Source organism: Trachypithecus francoisi, unplaced genomic scaffold (assembly GCF_009764315.1).
Source record: "Trachypithecus francoisi isolate TF-2019V2 unplaced genomic scaffold, Tfra_2.0 Lachesis_group15, whole genome shotgun sequence".
NCBI lineage: Eukaryota > Metazoa > Chordata > Mammalia > Primates > Cercopithecidae > Trachypithecus > Trachypithecus francoisi.
The window spans coordinates 55,856,869-55,874,550 of NW_022681460.1; the positions used below are offsets into that span (position 1 = coordinate 55,856,869).

Sequence of the window (17,682 nt, forward strand, 5' to 3'; positions counted from 1 at the left end):
AGGCTTTCCAACTATGGAAAGACAGTGTAATAAATGAGATATGACATGTTTGGTAGCTTCTCCTGTTTGTAAGGTGGCTAGTATAAATCCACTAAATGTATCTATGCATACATGGACATATTTTAAGTTACCAAATTCTGAATAATGAGTGACATCCATTTGCCAGATCATGTTGGGGACTAGTCCTCTTGGGTTAATTCCTAAATGAGGGACTGGCAGGTATGTTATACAGGTTTGACATTGTTTAACTATTTGTCTTGCTTGTTCTCTAGTTATTTTAAACATCAGTCTCAAAGTTTGAGCATTAAGATGGTGTAAGGCATGAGTAGCCTGTGCTTGGGCTAGGTTTGTATTTGTAGCTATGGCTACCGTCTTGGTTGCCATATCAGCCAGTTGGTTGCCCTGGGATAGAGGTCCTGGTAATCCTGAATGAGCTCTAATGTGTCCAAGAAAGAAGGGTGTTGTTCTATTATGTATTAACTGTTGGCATTGTAAAAATAACTTGGCTGTGTCTGACACATTTTGATTTGTGCTACAATCTCAAGTAAAGGTATTGAGTGAGCTAAGTATGCACTATCAGTATAAATATTAAGAGCCTGATCAGGGAAGGCTGACAGCACTGCGATTAGGGCCTGCAATTCTACTAGCTGGGCCGAGGTATGGCTGGTTTTGAATTTAACAGTGGTGTCAGCAAAGGTATATGCAGCAGTTCCAGTGGATGACCCATCAGTGAATACTACTAAGGCATTGTCTAAAGGTGTTTTACTGATGACATGAGGGAAGACAAAAGCATATAGCTTACAAAATTGGATAAGCTTGTTTGGCGGGTAATGGTTATCTAAGTTACCGGCATAAGAGGCGCAAGCAATTGGCCACGTTTCAGTATTTTGCATCAACCAATGGATTTGTGGCTTAGAATAAGGTTGTATGATTGTAAAAGGTTCAATTCCAAAATATATTTTGCTATTGTCTCTACCTAAGATAATTAAATCGGCTATGGCATCATAATAGGGGAGTAATACCTTTTTGGGTGATGAAGGCAAGTGGACCCACATAATAGGGTTATTTTGCCAGAATAAACCAGTAGGTGTCAGTGTTGTGTTAAATATTAAAAAGGTTAATGGCTGTGAATAGTCTATGTTGGTAACAAATTGCTCAGCAATCGCCGCCTCTACTTTATTGAGTGATAAAAGAGCTTCTTTTGACAACGACCTAAGGGACTTAGGATTGGGGTCACCTCTCAGGGTGTTGAATAAAGGTTTTAAGTCTCCCGTGGTGAGTTTTAAGTATGGCCAGAGCCAATTTATGTCTCCAAGGAGCTTTTGGAAATCATTAAGGGTTTGTAACTGATCTTTACGGATAACGGCTTTTTGATTGGTAATTTTAGGTCCATTTATTTGAAAACCTAAATATGTATAAGGGTCTTGTAATTGTACTTTTTCTGGGGCAATTTGTAACCCCGCTGTGGTTAGTTCTTGCTTGAGTTGAGCAAAACACTGTAAAACTTGTTCTCCCATTTTTCCTGCTATGAGGATATCATCCATGTAATGTATAATGTATATTTGTTTCCATGTCTCTCTGAGTGTATGGCTGTAGCCACATATTTTTGACACAAGGTGGGACTGTTGGCCATACCTTGAGGTAACACTTTCCATTGGTATCGCTTCATTGGTTCTTTGAAATTTATAGATGGTAAGCTAAAGGTGAATCGTTTTTGGTCAGTAGGATGAAGGGGAATTGTAAAAAAGCAATCTTTAAGGTCTATAATAATTTTAAAATATCCTTGAGGGATTGCAGCTGGAGAAGGTAGCCCTGGCTGTAAGGCGCCCATAAGGACCATAGTAGCATTTACTGCTCTTAAATCTTGTAAGAGTCTCCACTTTCCGGATTTCTTTTTTATGACAAATATGGGGGTGTTCCAAGGAGAGTTGCTTTCTGTAATGTGTCCTGCCTGTAATTGTTCCTGCACTAACTGTTGGGCAGCGGCAAGCTTCTCATTGGTTAATGGCCATTGATCAACCCAAACGGGTTCATCTGACTTCCAAGTGATTGGGTCAGCACTTTTTTGGGGTGCAGGCATGTCAATGGCCACGGTTAAAAATTTCCAAGCCCCCTTTTATCCAATTTTCCTATGGCTGGGATTGGCTGTAAAATGCCATCTTCTCTTTTTCCTAACCCTTTCCCAGGGTGGTAGCCCTGAGCCAACATTTGTGCAGTGACTATATCATTTGGGCTACACATCATGACCCTCATTTGGGAGAGAAGATCTCTACCCCAAAGGTTAACAGGCAAATCAGGGATAACAAATGGCTTAATGAGACCGGAATTACTTTCTTGATCTCTCCAGGTGAGATATTTGGAACTTTGTCTAGGGTTATTACTTTGCCCGATTCCTCATAAATTTGTTAAGGTCTCTGAAGTGGGCCAACTGGAGGGCCAATCTTGTTGTTTAATAATTGTTACGTCGGCCCCTGTGTCTATCAGTCCTGTAAATAACTTTCCGTCTAGCCACAAGGTGAGAGAGGGTTTTTGATTAGTAATGGGCTGTACCCAGTGGATGTCTGAGGATCCGAATCCTCCCTTTCCCCTTAGGGGCGATTGGACTTTACTAGCTGTTTTTAGCAATGGCAACAGGAGTAACTGCGCTATTCTATCCCCTTGAGGAATGATAATGATGTTGTCAATAGCCTTGGCCATGATTTTGATTTCTCCTATATAATCACTATCAACTATTCCCGGAAAGACCTGTAGGCCTTTCATGGTGACGCTGCTTCTCCCTAGGATTAATCCAAACATATTTGAGGGTAGGGGTCCATATACCCCAGTACCTAAGGCTTGGGGTCCCATTTCAGGGGTTAATACTGTCTGGGAGGTGGAACAGAGATCCAATCCTGTGCTTCCTGGGGTTGCTCTACTAAGTGGTGAAACGGATTGTTGTTGGTTGGTACAAAACTGACCGCCCCATAAGCTTGTTTCAGGGCCTGGGGCCAGCCCCTCAATCCGTTTCCCTGTTGAGGTGTTAGGGGATTTCCTTGATTGTCAATTTTAGATTTACATTCGTTGGCCCAATGTTTTCCTCTTTTACACCTAGGGCAGAGGCCTGGGGCTTTTGCCTCTAAGGTCTTAGCTAGCTCTCCCTTACAATCCCTAGTGAAGTGTCCCATTTTTCTGCACTTGAAGCACCCCTTGCTATTCTTGTTTTTACTAGCGAGGAAGTCTTTTACGGTTTGTCCACTAAAGGCAGCAGCCACAGCCAAGCCCTGTTGATATGAGGGCCCTATGTCTGAACAGAGGCGGATGTAGCCTGTTAAGTCTGTTTTCTTTCTATAAGGGCTGATTGCTGCCTGACAAGCCGGGTTAGCGTTTTCGTAAGCTAGCTGTTTTACATAATCCACCCCGGCCTCGGCATTTCCAAATATTCTGCTGGCCATGGTTAAAAGTCTATGTACAAAGTCTGCAAAGGGCTCATCAGGTCCTTGCTTGACCCCCGTCAGCGAGGCTCCTGGATCCCCCTTAACAGGAAGTTTTCTCCAGGCTTTGGTAGCCGCTGCTTGGATTTGAGAAAACAGTCCGGGATCGTACTGCATCTGAGCATCGGTTTCTGTGTAGTTACCCGAGCCAGTTAGCATATCAAAATCCCAACCATTTCCAGCCTGTTGGTTTCTCTTGGCCATATCTCTACAATTTTTATAAAATTCTGACTTCCAAATCAGATGGTCGCCTCCGGAAAGAACTGCTCTAACTAAGGTATTCCAATCTATGGGAGTGAGCCAATTTTCGGCCACAGATTCGACTATGGCCAGGGTGTACAGGGCAGTAGCTCCGTATTGTGAGACAGCAGTTTTTAGTTCTTTTATTACAGTAAATTCAAACCCATTGTGGTGTCTCCAGGCTCGGACCTGCGCATCTGTAGTTTCTGTTACTGGAAAAACATCTCGAGGAGAGGAATCCTCCCTCTCCCTACTACCAAGCGCCCTTCCTTTTGGGACATGCTGTCCGGGTCTCTGAGGGTGAGAGTGTTTCTCTATTCCTTTAGGGTATTGAACGCTCTCGCTTCCTGTCCTTAATTTCTGCAATCTAGTGATTAAAGACTGATGTAGTTCTTCGAGCTTTATTTGCTCTTCAAGTTGTGCAATTTTTTCTCTAAGCTCCTCTTTTGGGTCTATTACTGCCATAACTGCAGGGGCAGAAGCCTTATTATAGGGAGGAGGATAAGTAAGAGTTTGTGGCCAGTCAGAATTATGATATTTTGCTGCCTCTTCCTCTAAATTATCCCAGTCTACTTCTGAAGGGTTAAGGTTATTTTTACTTTTGTTTTCATTAGTTGTAGGTAAAACTGGGTATTTTTTGGCCTTTTCCTTATTTGATGTTTCTATATTTGTTATTGAGGGGACCCCAGCCTCTTCCTTATCACTTTGTAGCGATATAAGGTCTATTTCTTTGCTAGGTGTGGATTTTTCAAGGTCGGTTTGGGAGCTGCCTCTTAATATTTCCTCAGTCTGAGTAACCACCGCCATTACCTCAGGATCTTTTTCTTTTTCCTTTTTATCTATTATATCTTTGATTAAGTTCCAATAAGAAAAAGCTGTCACCGGAACCTTTTCTGGTCCAAAAGTACTATAATAATCTTGAAAACAATCTCCCACTCTACGCCACCTCTTTATGTCAATGGTTCCCTCTTGTGGAAACCAAGGGCAGGTATCTTTTACAAAATCAAAAAATTTAAACAAATCATTACTTTTAAACTTTACTCCTCGTGCTTTTAGGGCCTCTTTTAACTGCCCTACATAAATCTGATGCTGGCTTAACTCTTGTCCCATAATCAGACACTATTACTCACCTCTGGTTCCAACGCGGCAGGTTCCCGTGACGTCCGGTGGAATTTCTTCCACTTTCACTTTCGGCTGACCTTAGTGCCTTCTTCCTCACTTTTTCCCCCGTGTCCAGGTCCCTGTTCGGGCGCCAGGTGTCCCGACCTGCAGGACAGTCGAACGGGCCCTAGAAGGGGGAGTGGGAATGGAGGAGACAAGAAAACACGAGAAATGGAGACAAGACAAATAGCCTGATCAAGTCTTGTTTAATAGTGGCAGTGCAATGCCTTATATAGGCTGGCAGAGGAAGAGGTTGGGCCAGGGCGGTGACAGGAGGCTGGGTTTACTCAAATTACAATTGCGCATGCGCCGTTGGTTGATAATTTTCCTGGGCGCGGGATTGCGCCTGCGCTGTAGGCTGCATATCTTCCTGGGCGGGAAAAATGTTTGCGCGCGCGCGGGAAATGTTAGCGCACGTGCAGGAAAGGTTAGCGCGTGAGCCGGAAAGGTTAGTAATGAAGAACCCGGAAATGTGCCATCTTGTCTCCGCTTTGCGGAGATCAAGCAACAAAGGTCGGCTAATTCCAGGCCTTGTGGCTCTGGACAGAGGATGAGAATCAAGAATCTCAGGTAGTATGCCTATTACCTGGGTGACAAAATAATCTGTACACCAAACCCCTGGGATATGCAATTTACCCATATAACAAAGCTGCACATGTACCCCTTAAACCAAAAATAAAAGTTGGAAAGAAAACAAACTTTTTTTAAATAAAGAAGAGCTCAAAGAGGTAATAGAATGTAATCGTGTTGAGCATTGAGGATTATTTTAAGGACTCCATTGGCTTTCCTCTGGGTGCAATGCAGTTATTCCAAGATTTTTAGCAGAGGAATGACCCAATTTTTTTGTTTAATGGGTCAGTATTACCAACTTCTTAATAAATAATATTGTCCACAGGACAAAATTCCTACCAAATGTCAAAGCAGGAAATAAAAACTGGTTATAGAACCTGAGAGTTTGGGTCAACACGCTCTTCTTCCCACCCTACTTGGGAGATTTTGAGCAGGAAGCAGAGATGGAGATCAGATTGCTCTCCTCTGAGTTAGTTATCAGTTGATACACATCCTGGAGGCTTTACAGGAAAGCAGCGGCTCTGCCGTGGAAATTGCCACTGAGGCTGGTCCTGGGACCAAACTTGCTCAGCCCTGTCCACCGCCCAACTGGTCCCTCCAATCTGCACATAGCCTTCCAGTGTCCTAACCTAATCTCTGTCCAGGGTAACTCATCATTATCTGGGGATCCTGAACAATTCTGTAGACTTTCTTTTTTTATTGACATAGAGTGTCATTCTGTTGCCCAGGCTGGAGTGCAGTGGCGTGATCTCAACTCACTGCAACCTCCGCCTCCCAGGTTCAAGTAATTCTCCTGCCTCAGCCTCCCAAGTAACTGGGATTACAGGCATGCACCACCAAGCCTGGCTATTTTTGTTTTGTTTTGTTTTTGTATTTTTTAGTAGAGACGGGGTTTCTCCATATTGACCAGGCTGATCTGGAACTCCTGACCTCAGGTGATCAACCCACCTCAGCCTCCAAAGTGCTGGGATTATAAGCGTAAGCTACCACACCCAGCCAATTCTGTAACTTTTAATCATCTTAATTCAAATCATAGAAATCCAAGATTTCTAAATCCATTATTTCAAAAAGAGACATTTGTTACATTTGCCCAAATATAAGGTGATATTTTTCTTTCCAAATATGAAACCCAAGAAAAAAATGCCTATTTGTGACATAAAATCTTATGTTTGTGACCTTATAAAACCCTTCATACAATAAAGATCAAAGATATGCCTTTTCAATTTGAATCAAAAGACAAAAATCTCTTTGGGATGTTCTCTTTAGGAAAACGCAATTCTCCTTGTGTGTGAGACACATGCTAGCTACCTCATCCAGTTATCTTTCTTGGTTTATCAGTACCATGGGAAGCTTTGCCTTTAAAAATGTGTTATTTGCTGGGCACGGTGGCTCGCGCCTATAATTCCAACACTTTGGGAAGCTGAGGCGAGCGTATCACCTGAGGTCAGGAGTTCGAGACCAGCCTGACCAACATGGAGAAACCCCATCTGTACTAAAAATACAAAATCAGCCAGGCGTGGTGGCCATGTCTGTAATCCCAGCTACTCAGGAGGCTGAGGCAGGAGAATCGCTTGAACCCAGGAGGCGGAGGTTGCTGTGGGCAGAGATCGCCCGAGATAGTGCCATTGCATTCCAACCTGGGCAACAAGAGCAAAACTCCATCTCAAAAAAAAAAATACATACATATATATGTGTGTGTATACACACACACACATATATATATTTGATTATAGATATATATATATGATTATTAGAATAATTATTCTCCCTAACGAGTTCATCTTGAATTTCCCATTTGTGATTTTCCCACTGCTTGCTTTCTAACAGGAAACTAGTCTCATTTACTTTCTCATAATGACAACTTCGTGCTAAAGGCCTTGCCCAACAGAATTCAGATGTTACTTGATGTTACAGGTGTTGCTTCAGATGACACCTGATTGCCTTTATCACCATTAGCAATTGGAGCACTAGTCAGGGAGACCCTGATTTTACTCATTACCGCTTAATTTAAAAGACGAAAAGAGATAGCACTATGTAATGAATTGTCAAAGCCAGGGAACCCATGGAAATTACGGCACAGGCCTTAGTCTCATGTCCGAGCGTTCGAGGTCTCATTGCCAGGAGGGAGAAGGAACTGTTCGAGCAGGGCAATAGGAATGGTGTAGCGGTCTGTGACCCAACTGAAAGAGGAAGGCAGTGGGGAGAAAGCGTGCTGGTGGCACCGCAGCAGCCCGGAGGCGCCCAGAGGATGACCCAGGCGGGAGCGCTGGGACTGCATTTAAGGGTTTGCAGGCCCCTGCGCGGACGTTCCCCACTTGTGTTCACTGCGTACTGGGTACCAGGTCAGCAACACATCTTATGAGTGACCGACGGCCTGCTGGCGGCTGGCTGTAGGGTCAGTTAGGGAGCAGTAATTAGAACAGTCGGGGGACCTCCTGCAAGGGAGCCGGAGCCATGTAGATAGCCCACAAGTTTCCCAGGCAGAGGGGACTGTCCAGCCCCGGAGGTAGGGAGAGATGCATCCAAGGGAACACAGATTGCCATTCCGCCAGAGAACAGGAGAAAGGGCCTCGAGACAGCAGGCCTCGGGACAGACGACCTTGGGACAGCAGGCCATGGGAAGGACATAGGACAGAGGAGCACAGAGCTTGTCCCAGACACTGAGCCAGGCAAGGGGGACACAGAGAGGAAGCTCAACTCCTGGTGGACACCAGGAAGCCCAGGAGAAAAGCAGGACATGCTCGGTGCTGGAGGGTTGGCGGGGCACCAAGGGATGGCCACAGTGCCAGGGCGCAGGTCTAGGAGGGAGCCCTGGACTATGACAGAGGATGAGGGAGCCTTCCAGAGGAGGCGGCAGGAGAAGGTCGAGGAGCAGAAGGGTGTGGCGTGGGCACCTGGGAGCTGAGGACCAGAGTGGGAGCCACAGCCAGGAGCCCCCAAGGGTGGGGCCCAGGGAAGGGAGATGCGAGGAGATTCCAGGATGCTTTGACAGCGAGTGGGGCGTGTCCCCAAGGCAGCGGAGGAAGCTGCAGTGTCGTCCAGTAATCGGGAGTTTAGGAGGTGTGGCACAGTCATGGATTTGGTACAGTCACACCCATCAAACCAGATCACAGGCACAGGAGGAAATGAAAGACAGTGCCAAGTACCTGCGGTGTCTTTGAGTTTGAAGGCTGACTGTGATTTCGCCCTCTAAGGGGTTCCTTTGCTTTTCCTTTGCTTTCAGATTTTCTGCAATGATTATGTATTTAGAGTGGAAAAAAACGTGCCTTAAAATAATCAAACTCTGATTATGCACCAGCACTCAAATAGGAGCTGGAATCAGAGAAGAGAGAGACAGAAATGAAGCAGGTGTCAGAACAGAAACTTGACTACTTGTGTGGAATCCTGTCCATGGAGAACATTGAACTTGGTTTCCAGTGTGGACTAAATGTGAGGGGCACTAGATTCTGCGCCCGCTGCTCGCTCTACCTTCCTCCCTCCTTTTCACCTGCCGACTCCTGCTGGCCACAGTCCCAGCCGGCACTTCACTACCCCCAAAGCCTGCAGGAGCTGCTCCCTGCCATGTGGCTCTGATCCTCTATTACTGTGCTGACCTGCGCCCCCACCTGCCCTCCCAGCTTCCTCTCGGCCACCTCCCAACAGGTGCCCTGTCTGTGATAAGCTCGTCTGCAGGGGTCTCTGCTCAGAGAGTCCTTCCACCTCCCCTCAAAGGCCCCAGCAAGAACCAGTACCTCCTCCGTCTGACTTGCCTGCCTGCGCCACTAGAGCAGTAGGGACATTTTATCCACTTTGATATCCTCAGTAGCCACCATACAGCAGATGTGCACTGTGGCTGAGGCAAGGGAGTGATGTGGGGGGAAACTGAGTCTGGATCAAGTGGAACATCCAGATAGAAACGCAAAGCCGAGAGACAAAGGTGAGGGCTTCAAACTCGGGAGGAAGGCAATGGCTAGAAATGAAGTGTTTGCTTGTATGTTTGTTTTTGAGACAGGGTCTGGCTCTGTCACCCAGAATGAAGTGTAGCAGCATGATCACGGCTCACTGCAGCTTCAACCTCCCCAGGCTCCGGTGATTCTCCTACTTCAGCCTCCCTAGCCGGCACTACAGGCCTACACCACCATGCCTGGTTAAATTTTGTATTTTTTATAGAGACGGGATTTCACCATGTTTCCGGGGCTGGTCTTGAACTCTTGGGCTCAAGCAATCTGCCTGCCTTGGCCTCCCGAAGTGCTGGAATTACAGGCATGAGCCACTGCGCCCAGCCAGAAATAAAGATTTGAATGTGAGTCAAATGAAGGGAAAACAGAAACCATGAGTGTGACTAGTGTCCGGGGAGAGAATGAAGAGGATGAACCCACAACTTCCCCGCCCCGTCAACAAGCCTGTTGCAGCCATGAAATCCTGTGCCCCCAGGGCTGACAGGTCCACAAGAGGACAAGTGACCCAAGGTAAACAAGTCACGTTCCCTCACAGAGCAAGCTGGGATTTTGAAAACAGAAAGGAAGAAACAGAGGCCGGGCACGGTGGCTCACTCCTGCAATCCCAGCACTTTGGGAGGCCGAGGCAGGCAGATCACGAGGTCAGGTGATCGAGACCATCCTGGCGAACACAGTGAAACCCCGTCTCTACTAAAAATACATAAAAATTAGCCAGGCATGGTGGCGGGCGCCTGTAATCCCAGCTTCTAGGGAGGCTGAGGCAGAAGAATGGCGTGAACCCGGGAGGTGGGGGAGCTTGCAGTGAGCGGAGATCGTGCCACTGCACTCCAGCCTGGGCAACAGAGCGAGACTTCGTCTAAAAAAAAGAAAAAAAAAGAAAGGAAGAAACAGACTGGCAATTGTTGGTACAGGTCACATGAACAGCAGCACACTAAAGAAAAGGTTCACGATTGTCCAGGCCTCTAGTGCCTTCCTAGGTCCAGCCCTTTTCAAAGTACAGTTGTTCAAATGCCTTGAAATGCTTGGGCCAACTTCCAGTCAATTCCGTTTTCATTCAAAATAATTACAGAGTTGGTTTCTGATACCTGAAACCCAGACGACCTTAGCAATTACAACCAGATTACTCTGAAGCTAAAAAATATGAAATGCAATGAATGAAGAAAGCTACAGGGGGAGAGTGACATCATGGTTGGTTGTAATAAGAGCTTCAATAGTCATTTAATGATCGTCTCTCTACCTCCTGCTATTATCTTCCCAGACAGAAATGGTTTAGTGATTCCCTTGGGAGAGTTGAAAGAATACTATAGCCCTAGCTCAAATGTGATTTCCCATTCTACTCAGGTTTGGTTGACCAGAATGAAATCAGATTTTTTTTTTTTTTTTTCTTGAGATGGAGTCTCGCTCTGTCGCCGAGGCTGGAGTGCAGTGGTACGATCTTGGCTCACTGCAACCTCCATCTCCCAGTTCAAGCAATTTTCCTGCCTCAGCCTCCTGAGTAGCTGGGATTATAAGCATGTGCCACCACACCCGGCTAATTTTTTATTTTTATTTTTAGTAGAGACAAGGTTTCGCCATATTGGCCAGGCTGGTCTCAAACTCCGGACCTCAGGTGATCCGCCTGCCTCAGCCTCCCAAAGTGCTGGGATTACAGGTGTGAGCCACCACACCTGGCCTTTTTTTCTTTTTAGACAGTCTCGCTCTGTTGCCCAGACTGGAGTGCAGTGGTGCAATCTCGGCTCATTGCAACCTCTGCCTCCTGGGTTCAAGTGATTCTCCTGCCTCAGCCTCCCGAGTAGCTGGGATTACAGGCATGCACCACTACACCTGGCTAATTTTTTTTGTATTTTTAGTAGAGACAGGGTTTCCCCATGTTAGCCAGGCTGGTTTGGAACTCCTGGCCTCAAGTTATCCGCCTGCTACAGCCTCCAAAAGTCCTGGGATTACAGGCATGAGCCACCACACCTGGCCTGATTATATTTTTTAAGGAATTGCTTCTTAAGAATGATAGTCTGGCCAGGCATGGTGGCTCATGCCTGTACTCCCAGCACTTTGGGAGGCCGAGGTGGACTGATCACCTGAGGTCAGGAGTTCTAGACCAGCCTGGCCAACATGGCAAAACCCCGTCTCTATTAAAAATACAAAAAAGTAACTGGGCGTGGTGGTGGGCGTCTGTAGTCCCAGCTACTTGGGAGGCTGAGGCAGGAGAATGGCGTGAACCCAGGAGGCGGAGCTTGCAGTGAGTCAAGATCGCGCCACTGCACTCCAGCCTGGGTGACAAGGTGAGACTGTGTCTCAAAAAAGAAAAAAAAAAAAAAGAATGATAGTCTGGCTTCTACAGATTCACATAAATAACAACAGGGGGATACAACCCTTCTCATGTTGGGCAGCTGGTCACAAAATCATAGTACTGTGGGCCTGTCTATTTTTGACAAAAGGAAGAGTTTCTACACATTGTTAAAATGCTTATGTATATTTACTGGATAAGAAGCATGAATTAGAACAATCTACTGAAAATGGATTGATTTTAGCATACTGGGTTTTCACAAATTATGACTACATAATTATCACTTTGTGGATCTCCACCAACTAAATACAGTTTGTGCCAGGTCAATCCTTTTGTCTACTAACTGATATCAATTTGTGAAACATTAAAAAACAAAGGAAATACTGTTTAACAGAATATTTTTAAATTTATCACACTGAGAAAACACAGCCTTTCTTATTTTCCAAGACAATCACCAGTCGGCCACTCCTCAATAAAGGGAATTCCGGCAGTTTCCTGACTTTCCCAGAGTGAGAATTATCTGGTTGCTTATTAACCACCCAGCTCCCCCAGTGACTCTGCTCAGTGGGCTCAGGATGGAGGCCAGGGACTTATATTTTAACAGGTACCTGGGTGGTTGTCATCATCAAAAAAGCTGGGTTCCCCTATGGTTGGGACTGTGGCGTTCCTTCCCTGTTGTCCTGATGCTGCTGGTGTTGACAATGTGATTCCGCCACTGTTGAATTTGTGTTCTATAATATAAATGTGACTATCAGCCATGCACAGTGGCTCACGCTTGTAATTCCCAACACTTTGGGAGGCCAAGATGGGAGGATCACTTTAGCCCAGGAGTTCAAGACCAGCTTGGGCAACGTAATGAGACCTTGTTTCTACAAAAAATTTTATAAATTAGCCAGGCACGGTGGCGTACGCCTGTGGTCCCAGCTATATGGTAGGCTAAGGTGAGAGGATCACCTGAGCGTGGTAGGTCTAGGCTGCAGTGAGCTGTGATCATGCCACTGCACTCCAGCCTGGGCAACAGAACAAGACCCTGTCTGAAAAAAAAATTAAGTAAAATAAAATTGACTATCATATACTGAGGTATAGTTCTCTTGTTATCTTGTTTAGAGTTCTCCAAGCTTCCTGTAGCTGTAGACTGATGTTTATCATTAAATTTGAGGGATCAAGGCTATTATTTCTTTCAACAATTTTTCTGCCATTCTCTGTCTTTTCATCTACTGGGATTCTAATTACATATGATTTAGACAACTTGAAATTGCCCTACAAGTCACTAAACCCTTGCCCATTTTTTCTTCTTCTTCAAATCTGATCATTTTTATTGCTTTATTTCTGATCCATTAGCCCTTTCTTCTGCAGTCTGTTGCTAAGCAGTGAAACTTTTATTTTACATATTGTAATTTTTCATTTTAGCATTTCCATTGGTTCTTTTTTATAGTCGCATTTCTCTGCTGAGACTCCTTATTCATCTTATTAGGACTATCTTTTTCTTTAAGTCTTTGGATATTTTTGTATTAGTTGTTCAGAGTCTTTCTCTGCCAAGTTCAACCTTTAGACCAATTGGATCTAGATGTTATTGATAGCTTTTTTTTTCTTGATAATGGGCCACATTTTTCTGCTTCTTTGCATGTCTACTAATTTGTTATTGTGTGGTGGACATTGTGAATGATACGATGTAAGGAGTTTGGATTATGTCATCTTCCTGTGTAAGATGTTGAGTTTTGTTCTGGCAGGCATTTAAATTACTGTTATATCCTCTTGATCAGGTTAGGCTAGTATCATTCTTTATTTGGGAGGAATCTATTTTGGTTTAAAGCTTAGTCCTAAAGTATTGTTCTTGCTTTATGGCACAGTCCTTACTCCCAAGCATAGCCTTTCTAGGTCTCACCTGAATGCCCAAAGTGTTCACGTTAGGCCAGAGCGCTAACATCTCCCAGTAATGTACCAGTTCTAGTATTACTATGCCGCTCTCAGCCCCAGCATGGCCTGCCTTGGACAATCACAGCCTAGTCCTAAGTTAAGGATTCACATAAAGACTTCCCACACAAACTTCATTGTCCTGAACAACTCTCTTCTTCTCTAGTACCCTGTTCTGCAGACTTCAGCTCCTTCAGCAGCCCCAAACCCCAATTTCTGCCTCCTCATCTTAGTAAAGTCACTGCTCAGCTTGGATGTCACTTCCCTGTGCCAGAGCAGGCAGAAAGCCAGGGGATCCTGGGGCTCATCTTGTGTTTCCCATATCTCATGATCCCAGTCCAGCACTGCCTGTTACTCAGTGCCCCAAAACAGTTGATGCATATATTCTATTTTTTTTAAAGGCTTAAAATGTATTTTAATAGGTTGATGCTGCATTACTGCTCCATTTCTCAGAAAAACTCCAAATATATCAGAGACAAATCAAACACAGTACACCAATGAAAAAAAATGCACAGCGTGACTACCTAAAATAGGCGAGTCTAAGAGCTACTGTCAGACCTTCAGTATACAGCAACCCTGTCCCCAAGATTGTACTAGGCCTATCAAGAAAAGCTGTGAACAGCAACATCATAGACACAAAAGGGTCATTCCTGGGTGTCCTCACCCAAGAAAAAGATGGAGGCAAGTTAACACAAGATTTTTTTTTTTTTTAAAGATATACTAAAATGAAAATCTCTAAGAGAAAATGTCTTCTTTAGGACATGAAGGGGTAATATATGGGATATAACAGAACCGTATGCACATTGCCTGTGACCTTTGTGGACGTTTGCCTGAATTCTCACCTGGGAGTGAATGGAGCAATGGGGCTAAGGTCACTGGGGGATGTTTGGTTTTTGTGGTGTATGTGGCAGTTTCTCTGGGACTAGGTGAGTGTAAAGATAAGAAAGTAAGGATGGGCACTGTGGCTCACCCCTGTAATCCCAGCATTTTGGGAGGCCGAGGTGGATGGATCATGAGGTCAGGAGTTCAAGATCAGCCTGGACAAGCTTGAACCTGGGAGGCAGAGGTTGCAGTGAGCTGAGATCGTGCCAGTACAGTCCAACATGGGTGACAGAGTGAGACTCCGTCTTGGGAGCAGGGCAAGGAAATGAAACAAGATGGACAAAAAAAACGGAATGATCAAGATTAATGGGCTCTAATTGGATCCACTTTGCCATGGTTTCCCCAGGCCCTCAACAATCACATTTGAGACTTCAGGAATGCACCACACAGAATTGATTAAACAATATATCACACAGAATTGACTTGTTTAATACCACCCCTCCCTTGCCCTCTGCCTCCAGCATACTCCCTAGAGTAGTACAGGCAGGGCAGATCTAACTATTGGAAGGAATCCCTAACACTTTTCCAGGGTAGAATTCTGGCTAGTCCAAAAAGGGTCCTTCTTTTAAGGGTTTTGAGAAACTAGACACTGCAACTTATTAATATCGGCGACGTTTGTTTGGAGCAAATTCAGCTCCAGGAGCTGCACGGTTGAATGCAGGAGGAGTTCCACCAATTGCCCCAATTCCTTCCATTGTAGCAGCCTGACCAAAGCGTTCAGTTGTTGGTGGGGTCAATCCCAAAGTTCCATCCGGCATCATAGTGGCAGGTCCTGGAGGAGCTGGGGTACCAGCTGGCACAGGAGCAGGGGGCATGGCACCTCTGTTGTTTATGCCCATAGCACCTCCCATAGCCATCTGACGCATGCGAATCTCCTGCTCTCTCGCATCAGGGAAGGTTCCCTTGAATCCTTCCTGCTGCCGCCGCATCTCTTCTTCACGGCGCCTGCGCTCTTCCTCCTGCCTGCGCTCCAGTTGCTTTCGTTTTTGCACCTCTTGGTTGTGCAGCTCTTCCATCCTCCGAAGTTCTTCTTGGCGCCTCAGCAAATCCTGTCTCATTAGCATGACCTGGTGCTCATGGCGTGCAGCCTCCATTTCCATCTCCAGCTTCTCACGAGCCTCCTTGATGTTGCGGTCCACTTGGTCCTGCTGCTGCTTCTCCATCTCAATGAGTGCCTTCCAGCGCATGGCATACTCATACTCAAAGGAGCCAGGCTGTGCAAATCTGGGTGGCTGCTCTCGTTCCTTGTGAAACTGCTGGTTTTTTATAACCAGCTTCTCTGGAAGTCCCTCTTCATCATCTAACTGGTCCATGGGCTCCACAGTCACAGGACGAGGAAATGTGGTTAGCAGGAAGGAGCCTTCACTGCATCTGTCCAGAGCTTTCCGAGCAGCTGGCTTCCCTGAGAACTCAACAATGCCTTTTCCTGAGGGCCTTCCTCGATCATCCACAATGCCTACAGCCCTCTCTACCTGGCCAAACACAGAAAAGGCTTCTTCCAGCAGTTCGTTTGACACATACTGAGGAAGGTTTCGAACTGTAAGGGATGCACTATGGCAGGCAAAGCGCACACGCAGCTGCTTTCCACGGAGTGGCACATTGTCCAGCTCCACTTTGGCAATCTCCGCTAGGGTTCGTGTTTCCAAGCGGATAAAGCCAAATCCTTTATCCTTATGAATGAAGACTTCGCCCGCCTTTCCATATTTCTCAAATAGTTTCCTCATTTCTTCCTCGGTGATGTCGGGAGGAAGATTTCCCACAAAAAGACGGCTTCGTTGGGTGAAGGTCTTCTCTCCTGGTTTTCTAAAATTCTTCAGGTCAATAGTCAAGCCTTCATTTTGGCTGCTGGCCTGTTGCCCATTTGCAGGTATTGGTGGTGGTGGCGGCTGCTGCTGCTGCTGGTGGTGTTGCTGCTGGTGGTGGTGTTGATGATGCTTTCTTGGAGTATGGTTTTGCTTCTCCAAGTTAAAAGTTTTATTACTCTGCATTTTTGCACCCCTCTACCAACTGGTCTCTCCTCGGAGTAACGGCGACTATTCTGTCTATTTTTATCGTTGTTTTTAGCAGAGGGCAAGTCGGGTACCAGTTTCTCTATCATGTCCGAAGTGAAAGTGAAGCAAATGCAATGATGATTGAGGTTGTAAAAGTGGTTCTCAACCATGGCTGCATATTGGAATACCTTGAGGATTTTTTGTGTGTTTGTTTAAATACTAGTGCCCCAGGTGGCCTGAAGGTCCAGCCGAAGTCGAGAAGCAGTCTACATCATCACAGTATTTCCACTGTGGCTTCTCACTTTTGTCAATGTTAGGCTTTTATTGGTTGCAAAATAATCCCCTGAATCACTCTGGGCTCCCTGAATGAGCCTGTACAGAGGGTTTTTTATGGCTTTTGTTATGGCTCCAGGATAATTAGGGTGCTATCTTCTGGAATAAAACCTGCTAGGTCAGCTGCTTCTGGGGCCTGTGCTTCCCAGTCCACATTGACTTGATTAATAATTTACAGTCATCATGAGTGTTATGCTATTTTTGGAGGTCATTACATGAAACCATATCATAACCACGTGTTCTAACACAACATCCAAATGTGATTACTGATTGCTTTAGATATGCTATAGACCTGAGACTGCTCCAATAAAACCAAGACAGCACACTGAACTTGTATACACAAACTCCGTAACTATATTTAGAACAAAACTGGGTTCGGCCGGGCGCGGTGGCTCAAGCCTGTAATCCCAGCACTTTGGGAGGCCGAGACGGGCGGATCACGAGGTCAGGAGATCAAGACCATCCTGGCTAACACGATGAAACCCCGTCTCTACTAAAAAAAATACAAAAAAACTAGCCGGGCGAGGTGGCGGGCGCCTGTAGTCCCAGCTACTTGGGAGGTTGAGGCAGGAGAATGGCGTAAACCCCAGAGGTGGAGCTTGCAGTGAGCTGAGATCCGGCCACTGCACTCCAGCCTGGGTGACAGAGCGAGACTCCGTCTCAAAAAAAAAAAAAAAAAAAAAAAAAAAACTGGGTTCAAGCAGTAAGCCTGGCCAGTTCCCATAAGTCACAGTCACTAGTTGTGGGGGGAGGGTAGCATCCCAGGGATGCTAGTATCTAGAGAAATCATCTTCAGAAACATCACTAGAATAGAGCTTACCACATTTTTAATCTTGTATCCTTAGTAGTACATTAGTGGATTTTCTAAAACAATGCTTGCTTTATTTATGAATGGTACC

The 17,682-nt window shown here is 45.6% G+C and overlaps 1 protein-coding gene across 1 annotated transcript; it reads right to left on the reverse strand.

The window, feature by feature from the left end:
• Positions 1–13,974: 13,974 nt before the first annotated feature.
• On the reverse strand, positions 13,975–16,488 carry LOC117097220 (non-POU domain-containing octamer-binding protein-like). The gene has a single exon (XM_033234907.1). The coding sequence runs from the start codon at positions 16,445–16,447 to the stop codon at positions 15,059–15,061; it is 1,389 nt and encodes a 462-aa protein (XP_033090798.1). The 5' UTR covers positions 16,448–16,488; the 3' UTR covers positions 13,975–15,058.
• Positions 16,489–17,682: the final 1,194 nt, after the last annotated feature.